At 43.5% G+C, this 21861-nt stretch overlaps 1 protein-coding gene across 5 annotated transcripts in view; it reads left to right on the top strand.

Moving 5' to 3' along the window:
- The window catches only part of PIAS2 (protein inhibitor of activated STAT 2), a 28301-nt gene extending 14325 nt beyond the window's left edge, over positions 1–13976 (top strand). Inside the window, exons 6-15 of one of the 5 annotated variants that reach the window (XR_009490255.1) lie at positions 1911–2045; positions 4021–4126; positions 4679–4752; positions 5603–5763; positions 6342–6475; positions 6924–7095; positions 9322–9461; positions 9964–10022; positions 11298–11335; positions 12007–12097. Coding sequence is in view for 3 of the 5 variants with exons in the window: in XM_059873101.1 (XP_059729084.1) it covers positions 1911–2045; positions 4021–4126; positions 4679–4752; positions 5603–5763; positions 6342–6475; positions 6924–7095; positions 9322–9461; positions 11298–11335; positions 11978–12169 (1152 nt within the window). In the remaining 2 variants the exon portion in view is untranslated. Of the gene's footprint in view, positions 1–1910; positions 2046–4020; positions 4127–4678; positions 4753–5602; positions 5764–6341; positions 6476–6923; positions 7096–9321; positions 9462–9963; positions 10023–11297; positions 11336–11977 lie in introns of all 5 variants that reach the window. The other 4 variants (XR_009490254.1, XM_059873103.1, XM_059873102.1 and 1 more) reach the window with 4 other exon arrangements.
- Positions 13977–21861: the final 7885 nt, after the last annotated feature.

Below are 21861 nucleotides of genomic sequence, written 5' to 3'. Positions count from 1 at the left end.
GCTGCCTTTCTGTTTCAGGAAGTGTAAGGTAACTTATTTGCCTCAAAGCCCACTGTTTTCCATTCCAGTGGTGTTAGTTAGTTAAGCTCTGATGCCAGCTCTTTTTGCCCACTTGCACAGTGCATAAGTGAACTTCTGTCTTTGCCTGGTAAGGCAGTTCACGCGCCTCTGCAGAAAAATTATTCTGTAAATTATTCTTGGTCTGTAAATTATTCTTGGTCATCTCCTTGCTTGCAGTCCTTACCAGGAGCTTCATAGCAATGCTGCTTGTGTGCCAGTACTGCATGGGATAGTGTTTGTATTAACATCATGTTTCCTTGTATCCTGCATCTGTGTCACTGGGGAAAGTCAGATAAATGAGCAGTTATGCTTTCTCCTGATGAATTTCCTTGCTGTAGCAGATGATACCTGCCTTGAGTAGTGTGGTTCTTTGAAGAACCATAGAAGACTTCAAGGCCCCAATAATATTGGCAGTTTCTTCCCACTGGAGTTGGCAGCTTACCTAAACAGTGCCAGGCCATGCTGGTTGGGAGGCAAGCAGAAAGCTCCTAAAAAGACAGGAAGAGAAGGTTCCAAATTGTTGTAGGAGTATGAGAGTGAATCTGTTCTCAAGAATAAGCTCTGTGGAAGAAAACACTAAAAGCTTTACTGAAACAAATCATGTGCACTGCAGAGTCTGTCTCTGGAAAAAAAATTGTGAAATGTTAGAGAACTTGCACTCACTCTCTTCTGCAATAATTCTTTCTGTGTTTTAAATGTGAAATTGTCACCAGTTCCCGTATGTCTGTTGCCTCTGTGTTCTGGAATAAAGCCCTCATTGCATGCTGGGCTAGTGAGTAGAAGAGGCTGTTCATATATATTTTTTTTTAATTTTTTTTTATATAATTATTATGGTTTTATTTCCAGACTTAGCATCTTTCAAAGTAACTCCTTCACCAAGCACTAGGTTGTGAATGTGTGTGTATTTCTCTGGTTAAAGAGATACTTTTTTTTTTTTTTCCTCAGCATATCCTTTCTGGGTGAGTTTTTTGTTTAAAACAACACTGTCTGGAAATGCATCAATACTGCCTGTGCAAGAGGCTGAGCTGCATCTTGCTGGCATCCTTCATGTGCAGGATGGGTTTGAGATGAGTGGTGGCAGGCTGGCTGTGAGCTCAGAGCAGGGGTTCTCAGGGTGGCTCTGTCAGACTGGCTTGTTGTCATCGTGACAGATGCAGGGTGAGAGGAATAAGCTGCAGGCTTATTGTGTGACGAGGGTGTTGGGACTGGATGATCTTTAAGGTCACTTCCATCCCAAACCCCTCTGATTCCATGATCTCTTAAATACAGCTGGTACTCCATGTGCAGTGCTTCTTCAGGGGCATTGGCAGAGGACAGGTGACACCTGTTGCTAACGGGGCCAGTAGCTAATGAGGGAAAGTAGTCACTGAGGTGATGTGCAGCTCTTGGAACAAGGTGTAATTGTTACTTAATCAGTGAAGTGTTTTCAGTGTGTGAAACACTGAGTTAAGTCTTCAGTACTTGCTCTGCTTGTCACTAAGGCTGTGACCTTGTGATGTTTCACTCTGTTCCAGTAGGGCATGAGGAGAAAGAGGACAGGACATCCACATGAGCTTTTACTCTTCCAGTGAGCTTACCTGGACCCAAACTGTATTCTCTTCCACCTTTCCAGTGCTTCTGTAAAACCCTTGTAAAACAACAAATGCCTTATGACTGTGTTTGACTTCTGGTGATCTACTGTGAAAGTCTAATATTTCTCAGAATAAATACTGGCTTTGCTCTCCAGCCTAGACAGCCTCTAAGTTTGCCTGCTTGTCGTAGATCTGTTTAAATCTAACAAGTATATGTCAGCAGTTTCAGAGTACACTGGGGAGACTGGGTAACACATCCATTGTCCTTTTTTCCCCCAGGGATATGCTCCACCACCAAAAAATGGAATTGAACAGAAGCGACCTGGGCGTCCCTTGAATATCACTTCTCTAGTTAGGCTGTCATCAGCAGTGCCAAACCAGATTTCCATCTCTTGGGCTTCTGAAATTGGAAAGGTAACCTGCATGTTCTGTAGGATGTGGAAAGTCATCTAAATAGCCTATTTGAGCATTCCTGAGCCCCTGCTGCCTGATGTGGCTTGCAAGTGTTTTTTGTTAGATGTCTGAGCTTATTATCAGTGCCAGGAAACAAAGTTTGCTCTAGAACTGTAGTAGTTTTCAGTAACACATGTGGGATTTACATACAGATGGAAAGATTTTCTTACAGGGTTCATATTCAAAAGTCTGCTTTTAGAGTTTGTCTGAAATGCATGTCAAAAATAACAAACTCTTTTAGTGGTGTGAATAGTAAATCCCCCTCTAGATTTATTAAGGAAAGAAAAGGAGAGTACAAGGAATTTTTGACTCCATCCTAGGTTTGAATAACTGTTGCAGCACCCTTTCAGCTATTGTCAAGTCAAAAGCTATTTATTCCTTAGCTGTCACTGTTTGTGTTAATTCTGGATGCAGTTATCAAAGTAGTTTTTTCTACGAGGTTGTATTCAAAACCAAATTCTCTGGACTAAAAATACCACATATTTCAAAGAGACTCCAGTATAAGCTTTTATATTAAGATTTTAAAAAGAAATAGGATTGGAAGGTAATATTCAAAAAATAAATGAAGGGCAGGGCTGACATCAAAGGATGATTTTCTAGAACAGGGATGGAGACAAAGATCTGAGCCATTGCTTCCCAGTCAAAGCCCAGAATCTTAAAATTACTCCAGTCCTGTGTGTGGTCTTGGCCTCTCATGCTGAGGCCTGCTAGCTTTCCTCCCTGTATTGCCAAAATATACTCTGATGGAAGCAGATGACTCGGAATGCTTGGACATCCTCCCCTTGGCCTGAGAGGTGAAGCGAGTTCTGTGGTTTAGTGTTTCTGCCAGAGTTTGCTGCTTTTCATCCTCAAACTGAGACCCTGGGGAACAGCATGGGGTGTCACAAAAGGTCTTGTTGGCATGGACTGGGCTGATACTGGCGGGCTGCTGAGCCGAGGGGGCTAAACTCCTCAGTGCTAGGCAGACTTGAGCCTGTAGAATCCTCTCTGTAAGGCAACAGTTGGCCATTCTTTAAGGAAAAAAACAAAACTCCAGCCATTCTTTAAGGAAAAAACCAAAACTTTCTTAGTGGTTTCATGTGCAATTACAATGCTTTATCTGCTGCTCTAGGTTAGAGCTGGTTTTCTTGTAGGTGGTAAAGGAGGAACAGGGCTGTAGGAGTTGTTTGAAGTTCTCTGCAGTACCCAGGCAGTGCAGGAGCCATAGGAAGATGGCTGGCAGGCAGTGGAAATAAGAGGTCACAGATTGTTCTTGTTACACAGATGAAACCATTATTATCCTGTAGCACTGGGGCTTGCAGACTTTTCATTAGTGACCTAGAAGTCGGAGTGAACAGTGAACAAAAGAAGCTGACAAGTGGTGTGAGTTAGGGAGGAGTAGAAAATGCTGGGGAACGGGGCCAGGCTCAGTGGAACAGACATGGTGTAACAAGGCTGAGCTTAGAAGTACAGAACAAGCTAAAGAAAAGGTACAAAGAAACTGGGGCAGCTCTGTACCATCTGTAGCTGTTGTTTATACCATAAAGACCATTTATCTTTTGTCACGTGATTCTTTGTGCTCCCCACTGACGCTGGAAAAAAGGGGAAGATTAAGGAGACAAAATGTGAGAAATTCTTAAAAGACTACATGAAGTATGAAATATGTCACATATGATCTTTCCAGGAGGAGAGCTCAGATTGTCTCTTGGTTGTGAAATTACCTTTTAGTTCAGTCATAATGGAGTAGGATAATTAGACCTGATTGGCCAGAGAATTCTGGGAGAATGTTGGACCTCCACAGAGTTGAAGTTGTCTGTCAATGCTCTTAGTAATTATTGATTAAGCAAAAAGTCACATTTTTGTTTTTACTATATGATACAACTAGTGTAGTCATCTATTGTCCTAGTGGGAGTATTATATGAAATCAACATTTAACCTTTAACTCTTCTTTTCGTAGAATTACTCCATGTCTGTGTATCTGGTTCGCCAGCTCACCTCAGCTATGCTTTTGCAGAGGTTAAAAATGAAAGGTATCAGAAATCCTGATCATTCCAGAGCACTAAGTAAGTAATTAACTTGCCTGTTGGTACTTTTGGAGGGAGGTTATTGGCTCTTTAAAACTAGAATTGGTAATACAGAATAGATTTGCTGTATTTTGAGAATAGAGTCCATGCCTAGGGTTTCACAGGTTCCCTTGGCTGTTGGTGAGGCATCACATTCGTTTTCAGTAGGGGTTTTTAAAGAACATACCCAGAGATCCCATCTGAAATGTGGTTATGGGAAATCCATGAGCACCCCTTACTGTGCTGGCCTGTGAGGTGCAGCTAGATGTCCTGAGTTCTCCTCACCTGAACCTCACTCACTCATAATGGTTTATTTATCTCTTGACATGTTGGGTTGAGTTCGCTCTGTGTGGTTTAACTGCATCTGCAGTCAAACAACATGAGATGTTGATGCAGTTTGCCAGTTGCTTATAAGTAGTAAAACTGTTGTTGTTTATGAACTATTTTCCTAGATTAATATTTTTAGATAGCTGAAAAAAAGTGCATGTACTGCTGAATCAAGGTTAGCGTTTGAAATAATGATCTCTATGTATAACTAACTTATTTTAATAGTTAAAGAAAAACTAACTGCAGATCCTGATAGTGAGATTGCCACAACCAGTCTGCGTGTCTCTCTGATGTGTCCTGTAAGTATGGCTGGAAATTTCCACATAACATTCATATTTTCATCTGTAGTGCAGAATTGCTTTTCAAAGGCCTTGCTTTAGAAACCTCACTTGCTTTGTATTTTATTAGCAAGCTAAGATAGAATAGTGGGGAGAAGCAGCAGTAACCCAGCTGTGGTTTAGGACTGGATGCCTCAGCTGTGATGCACTGAGTCAAGCTGCTGCTTGTGTACAAGGAGACCTTTAGAAGGATTAATCTCCTATATTGACCTGCTGAGGCTAATCAGGCAGGCTGACAGAATAATTAAAGGATGGAATGATAACTAAAACCGCTTATCTCCTCATCTTGGTGGCTTTGTCTATACTGCAGATACAGAAGCAAGCAAAAAAACAGGCGATCACCTTATAACAAGGTAATGCTGCCTTGGGGGCTCTCTTCCCAGGAAGAAATTGGTCATTCTGAGTGTAACTCAGTATGACTTACAAGTCTTGGAGCTTATAAGTACTTATAAGTACTTGGAGCTCAGGAAAACGCCTGAAATACTGGGTTAAAAGAAAATTATAAAAGTGGATACTTCAGTTGATTGTTTAATAAAAATGAAATCCTGCAAATAACGTTGTTTCAGGTCCATTAGAAGTGTTTCTGAGTGTTCTCAGTGTGTTGAGGCCTTGGAGCAGGGCTTAATTTTTCCTTTAGGAGCACTCTGTGGATGATGTGATGTGGTGGATTTACTTACAGCACCCTTAGCCCCAGGCACTTCTGCAGTGAGCAGGAAGAGTTGTTTCACGAGTGCCTCTGGATTCATTGTTAACCATTCAGGCCTGTTTCTCTGTCTTCTGTTCTGACACCCTTTAAATGCATCTCTTGCAGCTGGGAAAAATGAGACTGACAATCCCATGCCGGGCTGTGACTTGCACACACCTGCAATGTTTCGATGCTGCTCTTTATCTTCAAATGAATGAAAAGAAGCCTACCTGGATCTGCCCTGTCTGTGACAAAAAGGCAGCTTACGAGAGCCTAATACTAGATGGGTAAGAGACTGGCTTTGCAGATTACACAATTACTTAAAATCTTTTCATTATGTACTCAGTAGCTACTTTTGTGACTTGAAGTTAGCCATTTAATACTATTTTTGGTCAAAATACTTTAGACTGGAGGAACCATTACATTCCATTAATTTCTCTTCCTGTAGTGACCTGTATAGGTTTATGTCCTAAGTGCGCCATCAAACTCCTGAGTCTCAGGGTATTTCTTCTAGAGAAATAAAAATGCAACATAAAAGGACAGGTCTTTCTTTTACATGTCTCTGTCCCTGAAAGGTGTTAACTTCAAAATGTAACTTCTGACTCATTCAAGGGGTGATGGTTTCTGCTTCAGTATGGAAATCTGTGCATTGCAGTAGTGTTGGAGTGAATTATGGATGGGTTGGGATAATCTTATTTTCTGATGTCTTCAAAGGCTGTAATTACAGGCTTTCAGGTAAGAGGAACTAGGGGGAAGGGAGACACAGTGGGTAGAACGTGATCGTAATTACCTTTTTATCCGTGTCTCCTTTTCACTTAGAATAAAAATGTCACTTAGAATCAAAAGTGAAACTTTATTTTTTCAGCCTCTTTATGGAAATCCTTAATGAATGTTCTGATGTGGATGAGATCAAATTCCAGGAGGATGGCTCCTGGTGCCCCATGAGGCCAAAGAAGGAAGCTGTGAAAGTGTCAAGTCCACAGTGCACCAAAATAGAAAGTATGTACATCTGGTTACTGGTTGCAAACCACCACAAAATCTTAGAGACTTAGTTGTAGCTTGGATAATATGTGTGGATGTTGGTGTTTACTTTGTAGAGGGCTTACTACGACTAATTTTCTTGTAATTTAAGCTAGAAAAGAAAGGGTTATATCTCTAAGAGTGCATTTTTGATCTTTGTCTTTGCTCTTTATAATAGCAGTTAAGAAAATGAAAGGTTGCTTTTGTTTGACATCCTTAAAATGATAAGTGAAAACAAAAGTTTGTTCTTTAATCGTCTCAATGTGACACAGAAGAGTCATAAAGCAGGCACTGGGGCAAAATATTATTTGTAATGGCCAGAAAGGTGATCTAGTGTACAGGATCTGGGTTCCTGGTTCTCTTGCAAATAGGAACTGCTGACATCACCATCTTTTGGAGAGCAATGATGTTTTATTTTCTTCTTCAGGTTCCAGTGTTGTTAGCAAACCATGTTCTGTGACAGTGGCCGGTGAGGTAAACAAGAAGAAGGTTGATGTTATCGACTTGACAGTAGAAAGCTCTTCTGATGAAGAAGAAGATCCTCCAGCCAAAAGGAAGTGCATATTTATGTCTGAAATACACGGGAGCCCAACCAAAGGGTTTGTCAATTTTAAAGTTAGTTGTTATTCTGTAATGTGTCAGCTAAACTGATCTGTAGAGAAATGTACTTGGAATCCAGCTCTGCACTTGCAGAGGAGAACATCTAGGGCTCTCCTGTAGAAGGTTGTTATTGATGGAGTAACTTTGTACAGGCAAAACACTATTAAATAGATTTTCACTTCACAAAAGAATTTTTTTTTGCGCTGACTGTTGCTGTGTTTGCAGGGACATTTCTCCATAGAAAAGGAATCTGACTAAGCTAGTGGGTAGTGTTCTCCTGAGAAAGTAGATTATGCTAAGTGGAGGAACGTCATGCATTCTTGCTGAGCTAGTGTCATTTTAAAGGCTTTTCTCTTGCTGCCTACTATCTGCTATCTAATCTGCTCTGGTGCCCCGGGAACGAGACTGTGTTGTGTGTTTCATCCATCATATCAGTCTTGGAAGGGAGCCGCTTTGCTCTTTTGAATCAAGATGAGCTTTTCTTCCATCTCTCTGTTAAATTCTGGAATGTCTTGGGTGCTGTTGTTGGCTGTGGTCATCAGTCAGTCCTGCACCTTGATTAGCACAACCAATGACTTCCCAAGTCCTCTGGCATCTCCTCCATCTTTGTAGTCAGGCCTGACTTCAGGACCAGGCTTGACCATCTTTGCTGCTGTGCCCTTCTGTCTGTCCAGACCTTCTGTCTGTCCTGGTCTGTGCACCTCAGCTCAGGTGCTGCTTGTGGCTCCCATGTTTCTGCTCTTGGCCTGTGGGGCACCCCAGACCTGCAGGGAATGAGGGCCACTGGTCAGGCTCACCAGCACTCACTGCTCCAAGCTCAGCTTTTAGTAATGGCTCATCAGTTAGTGTTGCTGCCTGCATGAGGTGCGTGTCTGTGTCTCTCTGTGTAGTGGCTTATGACCTGTACTAAAATAATAATAATAATAATAAATCCCATCCCCTTCTATTTTGAAGGTTCCCCTTCTGTTTCAGAAGTAATGAGCAGGTGTGGTGAGTCTCTAGTCCACAGGAATGTCTTTGTGGTCCTTGGTGAGCAAGTAGTTGGTCATCTTCAACCACTTTCAGCAGTGATACTGCAATGCTGTTGCTTTTTTGTGAGGATTGTGGAGGTGTCCTTCTGCAAGAGACTCTTCCTCACTTTTACAAGAAAGTGTAGCTACAGATACATCTCTTAATGAAGTTTCAGAAGGCACCAAGACTTCCTTCCGTGCTCCTATGTTGAGATGGCTACCTACAACTGTAATTGTAGGAGGACTGACTTCTTTTCTCTCTATGACCCATGTATTTTCCTTATTTTTTGGGTATGATATGGCATATTTTTATTCTTCAAATCCAGATCAAAGTCAGGCTTTTGGGGGTGTAGCTTAGTCCCTTTAAACAGTGTTGTCTGAATGCTAGTTTTGGGAAAACTGGGGTGTCTTCTTAGAGGAAGCAGCAATATAGGCTGAAGTATGAGAGATGCCTGAGAAGGGAGGGTCTGAAATCCAAGGTTCTGACATCATAAGTAGGTTAACAGGTAGGAGTGTGGGAAGGAAGACGAGTGGATAACACTAAAGGCTGGAGGGAGCGATGCCGAGCATCTGGGAGCAGATTTCTGTGTGTTTCCACCTGACTTGGAGTTCATGAACTGTTCTATGCACGTGGCTGGTGCTTGGGCACCTGTGGCAAGGTTTGTAGCAATGCTGCAAAGAGGTCAGGCAGCCTGAGCAGAAGCAGAAGGGTTGTAATGTGCTCCTTGAGAGCTGAACTGGAGGCTGTGAGTAAAGACAGACTTATATTTAACTCCCACCTGTGTAATCTATGTCATCCTGTGGGGCGGATAATGGTCAGTTGTGCCCTTGGTGTAACAGGTGGGCATGGAGCAGTTCTGTGGAGAAATCAAACGCAACACTCTCGTTCTGGCTCTGGTCACCTCTGCATCCCTCTGTGGGTGCTCACAGACACCCATTTGTCTTTGACTGTTGCCAATGACTCCAGCACTGTACTTTGTTTTAATGCCAACTTGCTCTTATGTCACAGCTGCTGTTGAGAGCCAAGATACGGTCATTTTATTATGAAGACTGTTATGAAAAAGGAAATTAGAGTGGAGTACTGTGTAGTGAGTAGCCATGCTGTAGTTGTGTTGTCGCACAGTGATTTGTGAATGAGAGTGCACAGCAGTGCATGGTTTCCCTTATTCAACTAACAGCCAGGTTGTTTGTAATTTCCCATGCTGTTTGAAACAGGGTTCTCATGTATCAGCCATCTACTGCCAGAGTGCCCAGCGTGACGACGGTCGATGCTGCTGCTATTCCTCCTTCATTAACTGACTACCCAGTACCATTCCATCACCCACCAATATCCAGTATTTCATCAGACTTGCCAGGTAGGTGCTGCGTCTTTTTCATGTATGTTCTGACAACAGTATTAATTTTTATGGGGTGGGTAGAAATTGGAAGAATTTATTAACTCTTTGTTTTTGTTTTATTTTTTTTTAATGGAACAAGTCTATATGCAGTATGGCACTGATGGGATGTCTAGACAAGCCTAGTACAGGCTGTCTGCCCATTTTCAGATTGCATTTTGCAGCAGTGATGTGACAAGCACTGCTTTTGGGGTACAAACTGGCACTTGAGCACAGCAGCCAGAAGCTGCTCTTGCTGTGCTCAGCCAGACTTTGTGTAAACATCCGGTAGTTACGTGTTGTAGATGCAAGGGAGAGTAGTTGCTTGTTTTAGTTACTAGAGGTGTGAGGGTGCTAACTCATCCCAGCCCTCAGTGTAGTTACTTTGCTAGCTGATTGTAGTGGTGCTCTGTCTAGACTGTATGAAAAAGGTTAAGGTGAGCTACAATCTGTGAGCTGACCTCTATCGACTTTCTTTACCTAGACATACCCTAAATGCCTATGATGTATTCTTCAACACTGCTGCTAAATATCAGACAAAAGGTGGGGATACTGATTGTTTTCTATCCTGGCTCCTTGAAAAGAACACTGTGTATAGGGACTCTGGGGGTTCTCTTGGCCGGCTGTAACAAACCCAGAGCCCAGGAAGTGGTGACTTGTGGTGACAGGTGTCACTTTGGCCTCCTGTACTTCCCTTTCCCTGCTCCATTGCCTGTCTCCATTCCTCCCCTGCAACATCTCTGGGTTTTTTCCTCTTCTTTCAGCACCAGTTTGGCAATGAGATGGATATCATTCCCCTTGTTTCTCTGTCCATTTTGGCTCCCTTACTGCTCCCTCCCTCCACTTCTCCTTTGTTAAGAAATCAGTTGTCTTCCCAAATTGGATAGGAGAATAAGCTGGGAGAACAGAAGTCTAGAACTGTTGTTCAGCTCTTACCAACTGAAGTTCTAGAACTTGCACAGACAAAAGAAGCTGTCAGATCTGTAAATGCAGCTGACTTTTAAAATCTCCTTCAAAATTTTTCTCTAATGGAGAAGAGGAGAGATGTCACTGGCCAGAAGAGATTTGGAGGTGAGGGGAGAGGGAGGGAGTATATCATTTCTTTCTGTTGACATAGCAAACACAAGGCCAATATTTAGAAAAAAAAAAAAAAAACAAAACCAAAAAATGTGGTAATTTCTCATTGGTTTCATAATTCTAAACATCTTGCCCTAAATGCTTACACGCAAATGGTGTTTAAGATGGACACTAGTTGTCACTGGTCTTGGAGGATATACATTGAACTACTTGTAGTTTCCTCTTCTTCATTCCTTTTATTTGTCTAGACACAAAACGGGGATGATATTAGAAATGTTTCCTTATTGGCTGCCCGTGGGTGGAGGAAGAGACCTGCTGCTTGTTTTTGGACTTGTGCATGTTGTGACTTTACTTCATTCCAGCATCTTTAATGTGATGACACTCTTCATGTCCCAGTTTGGCCAAGTCAGGTACAATATGCAGTGAAACTTGCATTAATGAACCAACAGCTCCAAATGGCAACTTCCATCTAAGCAACCACATTGAACCACCCTGCAGTATTCAGTGAATAATACATCATTATGTCATCCTCATTATTAAAAAGAGCCACTTGTACTAGATAATTCGTTTTGCTGCTGCCTGAAGTAGTCGTTGAGAGTGGTGTCACAGTGGTATATTCCATTTAGAAACTCTGTATGAATTGCAAAATCTGTTCTACAACCACAAAAAAAAAATCCTTACATTTGTTGTGTGTGAATAAAGGAGAGACTTGTCTATTTATCATCTTTCTCTTCTTCCTAGGTCTGGATTTTCTTTCGCTAATCCCAGTTGATTCACAGGTATGTTTCTAATCTGTTGTGGGGTTATTTCCAAGCCTGATTTTTGTGACGTGTGCTCCAGTAGTTATCATCCAAACTGTGTTTGGGGTTCACTTGCTTAGACCTAACCACAGTCTAGGGAAACCAAGCAAGAGCTAGTAATGAATATGCATAAAACAAGATTCAGTTTAGCCTTTCCATGATAAATCCAGGCCTGGAAACTCATTCTTTACTGATAGTTTGTCTTTTTAAAGTAAATATGTGCTCAGCATTAACTTGAATAGACCCAGAGTGTATTTGAGACTCTGGCATAGGCTGCACAGAGCAGCTGTGGCTGCCCCATCCCTGGAATTGTCCAGGTTGGACAGAACTTGGAGCAACCTGCAGTAGTGGAAGGTGTCCCTACCAATGGTAGGGGATGGACTGAGATGAGTCTTAAGTTTCTTCCAACCCAGACCATTCTGGAGAACAAAAAGGGAGGGGTGGTGAGGGAGGAGGCTCGTAGCTGCCATCCCCACTTGGTCACTGATCTGCAGAACTCTGGTTCTCACTGTGGTCTCGCTAGGAACGCGTCTGGTGCTTGTTGTGTGGGGAAGATGTATCTTCAGAGCATACATTTCCCTCATGCAGTTAGTCTCTTCACTCTCCATTGTTTGTTTCAAGCAGTACTGTCCTCCTATGTTTTTGGATAGTCTCACCTCAACCTTAACAAGCAGCACGCCTGGCAGCATCATCACCTCCACCAGCCACCACGAGAGCAGCACGCACGTTAGCTCCTCGGGCCGGGCCGAGGCCGGCGTCATCACCAGCAGCGGCGGCGGCGGCAGCGCGCCCGACATCATCTCCCTGGACTGACCCTCGGGGCAGCACGGACCCCGCGGGCATTGCACACAGCTGCTGCTGCTCCTCCTTCCCCCCATCTGGAATTCCAGCACCTCGGAGCTCACGCTGATATTTATTGAAAGGATTTCCCTCCTGGGAGAGTGGGGTGAATTTTGTTGATGCTCGGAAGAGAAGCGATAGGATGTTTATTAGTTGGGCTTTTTGTTTTTATTTCTCCTGCTTGTTGAATAGCTGGTGTAGAAAAGGCCCTTTTGAGAATACATGTTCAAGCTATTAGTTTGTTCTGGGGATACTGACTTTCTGTTGTGTGGATTCCATAAGTGCTTTTTAATTTTGTTGTAAAATACAGCAATAATGTAAAAACAAATGAGGTTTTTTTTTTTAATAAAGAAGAGCACTTACTTGCTCTAGGACGGCAGTTAGGAAAAAGGTGCAGAAGTGTAGGAATTAGTGAATTTGTAATATTTTCACTGGGGCCTGTAATAGACTTCATTAAGAGAATGAAGCTTTGAATAGCCATGACATATGTTTTGTGTCTTGTTCCCCACCTCCCTATTACCTGGGGACATAGAGGAAGCCTCTATAAATGGAGTTGTTGGGGGTTTTTTCCTAGTTTCATGTTCCAAATGCAACAAGAGCCTAAGCTGTGACCTCTTCCTCTTTATGTTCTTTGAGCTAGGAAGGGGACAGACTATCTATGCAAACCCTGCATCACACAGTCTCTGTGCTGCCATGTTATAATTGGGACACCTTGCCACCACCAAAAACTCCCGGTATACAGTGCAATGTACAGCTGCTTTTTGTGGCATCTGTAGGCAGATGAAATAGGAAAGACTTTCTCCAGTGCAGGAGTGTTTTCTAGGATTTCTTGATTATGGTTTCTGTCTCCTCAGCAGCTGCTGTATTCCATGTGGACTGTAAGGGAGGCTTGGCTTTTTAGGAAGTAGAAGCCATAGCTGCGCAGTGTCCGCACCTAATTTTGAATTGTGTGTTTAGGGCTTAATGATGCTTTGCCCCACATTTCCTGGCCTCCTGATTGTTGCTTTTCTACTTCAAAGGGAACAACTTCCCCGTTTTACTCCTCTGTAAAAGGATGACTGTGCTGCTTTGTTAGTGTGTACGCAGTGTCTGCCCACACACACCTGGGGATAACCTCAGCAGTACTGTATGTGGAAGAGGTTACAGACTAGGAAAACCAAGTCATTTCCATGGAGCTGGAAATAAAATAATGGTATTGTCTATGTATGCTGAAATAACAGCTTTTTCAAGTGTTGTATTTCTGTTCAGTAACTGTATTTGAGATTATTCCTTCCCTAATGACCAGATCTTACTTTTTTGCTAATTTTTTGGTTTGTTTTTTCTTACCTCTTTAGTTGGATGTCTGGTGCTTTTTGCCTTCCAGTACTGTTACAGTATTTGAACCAAGTACGTGGATGAGGAGGTATATATACAGAACAGGATGTTTTGTGATTTTTGTCTGCCCTGTACCCCTACCTTTAATGCTGCATTACTGTTCTTTACTGCCTTTTTTGTATGATTTTTAATGCAGTCTTGAGTTCACATGTTGGTCTTAATAGTGCCCCAATCTTTCTTTTCTTTTTTCTTATCAGTTTAATATTTTGTACCTGTTAAGGATCAGTTGTTAGCATGATTTATTTCCAATAAAAACATGCTTGTTACAAAGTTTTTCTTGACGGCCTGCAGCAGATCAGTGCTTTCTGCATCACCATTGCACGTCGACTTGACCTGTGAGTAGAGTGTGGAAAGAGGTTCCAAGAGTAACTCTGAATAAAAGTTTTAAACTGGTCGCTGCTGAAAATGCTGTTTGTGCTCTTAATGTCAAACTTGAGTGTGGCTCAACTGGCTGAGGGGATGAGAACATCTTGCATGTACATCAGGAAAGTGAAGTAAGGACAAGTGTCCTTAGGACGTGCTCTAAACCACTCAGGGTGTAATAAAGTGCAGCTGCAATTTTGTAAATTACTGTGCCCTGTGTAGCAGGCAGTAATTGGGGCTGAGGCAAGGCTGTGTTCTTGAAACCTTCCAGAGCCATGACAGCAACAGTGCAAGCTGAAGACATTTCAGCCTGGATTGTCACAGGCTGTGTTATGTGTGCTTTTCCTGCAATGCCAGTAGGTACAAGGCTTGTGTAACCCCTGAATCCTTTAACTCTGCTGAGGATGAGGGTGTACCAAGGTGTCAGAGCAGTGCAGTGTCCCCTTCCATCTTCCTGCTTCCACAAGGAATTTGTTGGGATGGGTGGGGAGGAGGTCAGGGCTGCAGCTGAGGTGGGGCCTGCACCACTCCCGTGCTGCTCAGCCAACCTGGCTAGGTGTGGCTTTGGTTTATTTCCCTTTCAGCAAATCCTAGAGCACATCAGAATGTCTATCCAAGGACTTCCAACAAGAAAAAGCTTGGAGAAAAGGTTAGATAGGGTCTTGCCTGTTTCTTTCCCTTGTGGGAGTTGATGGTTGCTGCTTTGAGTGGACTGTATCAAATACACTTTGGAGCCAGCTGCAGAAGGGCAGTAAAGCTGGTGAGGTTAACACAGGAATTCCCCCCCACTGCACAGGTACCGGCATGCTGTGAAAGCCTTGCTCCGCACACTGGCAGTCCCCTCACGCATTCATTTGCTATGATTTTCTCTGCAGATTCTGGAAGTGAGCTAGCTGCTAAAATTCTAGTGACAGGAAGACTCTACCTTCTCAAAGGCTCAGTCTGAACTGGTTTCTGATTTTCATATTTGCCATCACACAAAGCTGTCAGAGAGCCATGGAGGCAGGACTTTGCTGCCCAACACCACCACACCCGCTCCAGGAGATTGTGCACCTGTCCAGCAGCAGGAACAGGCATTTCCTGAATGGGAAAATAGTGTGGCCACAGCCCCAGGACGGTGTCCATCCCTGTGCTGGCACTGCTGAGGCACCTCCAGGGCTGGGGACAGCTCTGGGCCCTCAGGACAGCAGAGACACCGAGGGGCTGGAGCGTGTCCAGGGCAGGGAACGGAGCTGGGAAGGGGCTGGAGCCCCAGGAGAGGCTGAGGGAGCTGGGAAGGGGCTGAGCCTGGAGAAAAGGAGGCTCAGGGGGGACCTTGTGGCTCTGCACAGCTCCTGAGAGGAGGGGACAGCTGGGGGGTTCGGGCTGTGCTCCAGGGAACAGGGACAGGAGGAGGATGTGCCAGGGGGGATTTAGGTTGAACGTCAGGAAGAAATTCTTCACAGAGGGTGATTGGGCATGGGAATGGGCTGCCCAGGGAGAAGGTGTTGTCACCATCCCCAGGGGTGTTCAAGGAAAGACTGGATGTGACAGTGCCATGGTCTGGGTGGCAAGGTGGTGGTGGGGTCACAGGTTGGGCTTGATGACTTCAGAGGGCTTTTCTAATTATTTCTGTGATTCTGAACTGCCAGCCTTTTGCTATCCATCCCCCAGAGCACAGAGAATTCCTGTTAGGAAATTAACACGTATTTTGTCTGAGACGAAAAAACCTGACCATTCAGCAAGGATTCCTGTGAGCCACAGTGACAGGAGGTGCTTGCTAGATTAAAAATAATTGTGGTCTAGGCAAACTGAAAAGAACACCATTAGTCCCGGGTGGCTTTTTTTTAAAGTGGGTTTTTGATCCAGGCAGGAGTGGTCACAGACAACATATAGGCAACAACAACCACATAAGTCAAAGCTGGATGTAATTTTTGGTTTTTTTTTAAAATTAGGTGGTCATGTCATAACCACACTTTGTTAACACTGTGTATTCAAGGTGACAATCTAAAAAAACAATCTCCATTTCCTTCCTGGTTTTAAGAGGAAACTGTCAGGACAAAAGTGGGCAGTGCATCACACACCATGAAACAGAAGTGATTGCAACTTGCCTAGGAAGTTATCCAGAGGTGGAACAAACTGCTTGAAGCCTTTGCCTTTACCTGTTTCAGTCACAACTTGCCAGGGATCTCCAGGCAGAATCTGCCAATGATCAAAGATGCACTGGAAAAAACCTGGCTGCCAGTGTTGAATCTCAAATTTGCAGTAAAATCTAGTGGGAAGGAAAACAACTAAATTAAAAAGGGATGAGCCAGCTAGAGGAAAAAATAGGACTGGCTTATTGTGAGTTTTTGCATAGACAAAACCTGAGAAAACCCTGATGGTAGCTAGGAAACGGCTGCTTTCCAATTAATTCTTTAAAGCAGGTAAAAGTGAGGCCAACTCCCACTTGCAGGAAGATCTCATGTGACCAAGTTAATTTGCAATAAAAAGGCAAAATTTCAATTCAGATGGACAGAATGGGATATGGAGAAAAAGGTGTTTCACTTGTCACAGGAACTGACCTGGTCAGCTTGAGCTCCTTGGGCTATTATAAGCACCCAGAAGTGTTAATTCAGTGTTCAGAAGCAGCCAAGGTGAGAAATGGAGTGCTTGCACCTGTTAGGAAAGGAACAGGACACAAAACAATATGTTCAGAGACAGCCTGTCCTTTATCATGAACATATGCTGTGTGGCTCTATTATTATCAAAACAATTACTGCAGAGAAGGTTCCAGAAGGGGAACACAAACAAAGCCCTCAACACACTCAGCCAAGCTTGGGCCCTCCAGCGTGGGAAAGGCAGCAGGTACAGAGGGCTAAAAATTAAACCTGGGAGAAAACCTCCTAAATACTCAAAACCAGCCACACAAGTACGTAGATTATTCTTTTAAGAAGTTAGATTGCCAGTTTAGACTTTATAAGTTGGCCATCTCTTATTTCATCACTGGTTACTTAAGCAGGCACCACACTGATGCTTTGAAAGGAGCCACCTCCAAAATTAAAACATGGCATTTCTTGCAGTTTTTCCATGTGAGGAGTTGCAAACGTGCTCCGTGCAACCTCCCGATGCCACAGGATACTCCTGAAGAGCATTTTTAAAAAGGGATGAGTGAAATGGGACTCTCAAACAAAGCACAGTACTACAGGAAGGGCTCTGTACCACACTGAAAATTGTTTCAGTGGCAGCATAAGAAAGATCACACTATTTTAAAGGTAAGGAGGGTGTCCTGTCCTGGAAGCTCCTTTGGCTGGCTGTCCTTTTAAAGCTTCAGATTTGTACTAATTTTCTACCCGGCTGCTGGTAACCAATTATTCCTTCCAGGCTTGCTGCAAAGGAAAATCTTTGCTTAAAATGATGGAAACCCAACCTGAAAAAGAAAAGTCTGAGTGTGCAGGAGCTGCCACATCTTTCTGGCACCCTCTGCTGGCACCAAAGCCTGGAGGAGCTGGCTGCCAGGAAAAAAGGAGTAAATTATCTGAACTGAAGATGTTCTGAACTGAAGATGTACAGGACAACAGGCTGACAAGCAGTCTGATAAATACTGTACCAAAATAACCATCAATTTGGCTTAGAAATATCTCTACAGCTGCAAAACTCCACTGCTTTGCCAGGAGAGGTCTCACAAGTCACAGAGGTGGAAAAAATTCTCCATTTTGCTCTTTTGTCCTAGCACTTACATCCTTCAGCTCTGATGGCCAAGACATTTTTTGAGCAGCTGGGCTGGTATATTTCCTGCCCACCACCCAGCACTGTGGTCTGGAATTAATTTTTAAAGCAGGTTTTAAATCTTCTGATTGCTTTTAAGATAGTTAAGACAAACTGGTATGTGAAAAGCTGGTCTTTGTGATAAACAAATACTTTTAGGATGGAATGTATTTTCCAGGCTTTTTGTGGAAAAATTTAATTTACTAAGAAAATCCACTTATTCAAAGGCCAGAAGTTAATGTTTAAACAGTTCAAAAAGAGTTTATTTTAAAAGCCCAAATTCTTTCTGCTCTTTCTGGTTATTTAGGCCAGCCATTGCTTTATATGCTAAAGGTTTAGTGACAGAAAGAAAAAAGTTACCTCCAAATAGTAACTTCCCCAGAGGAAAGGTAATTTATAAGGAACAATTTACCTACCCACCTACATTTTTCTATTTCCATTTAACATTTTCATAATTTTAGAACAAAAAGCCTCCAGGATCACAGAATGAGGATGGTTTGGGTTGGAAAGGGCATTAAAGCTCATCCAGTGCCACCCTCCTGCCATGGGCAGGGACACCTTCCACTGTCCCAGGTGGCTCCAAGCCCCATCCAACCTGGCCCTGGACACTCCCAGGGATCCAGGGACAGCCCCAGCTGCTCTGGGCACCCTGGGCCAGGGCCTGCCCACCCTCCCAGCCAGCAATTCCTCATTCCCAATAGCCCATCTGTGCCTGCCCTCTGGCCCTGGGAAGCCATTCCCTGGCTGCTGTCCCTCCATGCCTTGTGCCCAGTGCCTGTGCAGCTCTCCTGGAGCCCCCTGAGGCCCTGGCAGGGGCTCTGAGGTGTCCCTGGAGCCTTCTCTTGTGCAGGCTCTGAGCAGCCCCAGCTGTGCCAGGCTGGCTCCAGAGCAGAGGGGCTCCAGCCCTGGCAGCATCTCCGTGCCCTCCTCTGCACTGGCTGCAGCAGCTCCAGGTCTTATTTTGGGTGCCATGGAGGTTAACACAGGACTCCAGACAGGAATACCAAGTCCAGCCCCTCTCCAAGTTTTTGCATCACTGATCTAAAGACATTGTTCAGTGTTCAACATTAGAACAGAGCTATTGTGGTTTTCTGGAAGTGAATGTGAAAACACATTTAGGTGTCTGTCTGTTACATCTCTGGTTTTGTCATAGTTATGTTTACAGCTGGGTTTGATGATCTTAAGGGTCTCTTCCTCCTCAAGTGATTCAATGATTTGGCAATCGCAGGCCCAAGTACAGGCTGGGTGCAGAATGGATCAGGAGCAGCCCTGGGAGACGGGAGAAGGTGCTGTGGGTGAGAGCTGGACCTGCCCCAGCCTGAATCCTCCTGCCCTGGGCTGATCCCCCAGCGTGGGCAGCTGGGCAGGGGGCTCCAGGAGAGCTGCACAGGCACTGGGCACAAGGCATGGAGGGACAGCAGCCAGGGAATGGCTTCCCAGGGCCAGAGGGCAGGGACAGATGGGATATTGGGAATGAGGAATTGCTGGCTGGGAGGGTGGGCAGGCCCTGGCCCAGGGTGCCCAGAGCAGCTGTGGCTGTCCCTGGATCCCTGGGAGTGCCCAAGGCCAGGCTGGATGGGGCTTGGAGCAGCCTGGGACAGTGGAAGATGTCTCTGCCCATGGCAGGGGGTGGCACTGGATGAAGTTGAAGGTCCCTTCTGACCCAAACTAGTCTGGGATTAGAGCAGAGCTCTGTCTCTTTTATAAAGCAATTAGGTGAGCTAGAATTTAAGCCTATCATTCCTCCATCATTTTCCTGCTGATCTCAGCCACACATTCTCTGAGTCTAAAATAAATACAATTTAGTTACCCACACATCAGCATCCAGCATATAAACACGTAAGCCAAACTTTGTGTGGTACCCCAAGGCTTTCTTGTTGCTTGTTTTCTCTTTGCATTACCCTGTTCAACATTGCCAAATTACTAATTATAACACAGAACACTTAATCTACATCCATTTTAGGCAGTTTTGCTCATGTGTGCAGGAGGAGTGCTGTATTTTTGACAGCCCTTGGCATTGTGGGGATATTTTCTTTTGGGCCAAAACAGCTTCACTGGCAGGTGACCCCTCATAGAGGAGTGCATTGTTGTTCTTTTTTTGCTGGTACAGGGTAGGGTAAGTGAGTGGTGATCACCTGAAGCAAGGCATGTCCAGCAGGGAGCCATCAGCACATCATGCATGGCCTAGGAATCCAAAATTCACACTGGAATTTAAACTTGTTTCAACAAACTTAACAACAAACATCAAAATAAACTTTTTGTATTCCACACAGAAAGCCTCACTTAGGGATTAATTTCAATTAAATTCAATTTAATTCTATTCAATTCAAAAAGTCATGGCAGCTATTTGAGATTTCCTTGTGACTACTTAAATCTTTTAAAACTTAAAGCTATGAGAAAAATACTTATTTAGAACAAGTAATTTGGACACAACTCTATGTTTGAATTACAAAAAACCATCGCCCATTGCATTCTGTGTTTCCTTGAGCTGTTTCCTCCCAGCCAAAGGTTGGGATCTTGAATTATATTAAGCTCCAAAAAGAAAGACATGAATGTTCTTCAAACCCCTACTATACAGTACTGAAAAGAGAAAGGTCCACAGATATGCTTGTATTTTCCATATAGAAAATATTAAAAATAAACACAAATGTTTTATTAAATCTCTGGCCACTTATCATAGTGATGTGTCAGGATTTCCCTTCTCCAGTGAAGAGTTAAAGAAATTTACACATTCTCTGGGACCCCTTTTCCTGCGGATTTTAATGAATCTGAGGAGAACACAAGTTACAAAGGGAACTGGGCAGTTTCCTAATTTCTCTTCTCTTAGCATGCAGTGCTGCACAGAAAGTGCTGATGTGCTTTCAGGCATTGCTCTTCCAGGAGCTGACTGGAATTCAATCTTTTTGGGTGCACTGGAATCCGTGAGGGCCCACAGAAATCTCATTTTGGTTGCACAGACACAGCCTTTGTGTCAGCATTGCACCGACACCTTGAGAAGAGGCAGGGAGGCAGTGCTGCTGTCTCTTTCTAGTAGGAAATAAGAAAACTCCCTGTTTTCTTAGACCAGGTGTGTGCTTTGTGTGCTGCACCACACTCACATCCTGTTATCTCCCTGGCAGATTCAGTGCAGTACATTCCCGGCACACTATTTCAGATTGTGGCATTCCTGACACAGAAATTTAGCACTGACCAGTTGTCAAAGGACAATTGGATATGTTATTGCAGGTAACACACTGCTCAGATTCTTCTGTCCCTTCTGTCCCACATTTTTCTCACTGTTCTTTTATTTTTTTTTTCTAATATGTACAGAAAGTAGGGACCTAAAAAAGACTATTTTACAAGAAGGTTAGCTGTCCTAAGAGTTAACCTGCTAAACCAAAAAAAAAAGTCTATGCCTACCCTCTTGCAAGCAAATCAAGACAAAATAGTGTTTTACCTTAAAGCCATGATCCAGAACTAGCTGGCAGAATGTCCTCAGCAACTTCTTTCCATCTGGGCTAGAGGCTGATTTGCTGAGTTTTCCAATTGCTGGATCAAAATATCTGAAGAAGATGTTTATTTTTACTCATCCAGTTTGAACTCGCAGAGTATCCACTTCCCCTGCAAATTTCCACTCAGTTACTTTTAGAAGAAATCTTTGCAAAGCTTCACATTTAAGCAGAGATTCAAATAACAGAAAGTGGCTAATTTCAGTATAGAATAACTGCTAGAAGCCCGTGGAGGCAAAGGATGGCTTTTTGTTAACTTAGGCCTTTGATTTATTGATTGATTGATTTTACTATAAACACTTTGCATTTTTCCAGGTTGCACAGGGTTTGGAGCAACCTGGTCTAGTGGAAGGTGTCCCTGCCCTTGGCAGGGGGTTGGAATAGATGAGTTTTAAGGTCCCTTCCTACCCAAACCATTCTGAGATTCTTTGATTTCTTGGCTTTTAAAGGGAAATAGGCACTTAAAGTAACTTTGCTATCAAGAATTCTCCTGCCCACCCTGCTATCTCTAATTGCCTTTTGAAGCCTTGCTAAAATAATTTTAAAAGAGAAATCCTGGAAGAATTTCAGGATCCTACATGAGCTACATGAGTCAAGGTAGGACAATTTATTATGACACCAGAAGACAAGCAAATACATTGAAATTTCTGAACTATATAAATCATTCTGTGAACAGCAAGCTGTGTACACAGCTAATAGCAAACAGAGCCTGTC

Source organism: Haemorhous mexicanus, chromosome Z, assembly GCF_027477595.1.
Source record: "Haemorhous mexicanus isolate bHaeMex1 chromosome Z, bHaeMex1.pri, whole genome shotgun sequence".
Lineage (NCBI taxonomy): Eukaryota > Metazoa > Chordata > Aves > Passeriformes > Fringillidae > Haemorhous > Haemorhous mexicanus.
The sequence above is the reverse complement of the archived record's forward strand: the minus strand, read 5'-3'. Positions and strand labels throughout refer to the sequence as shown.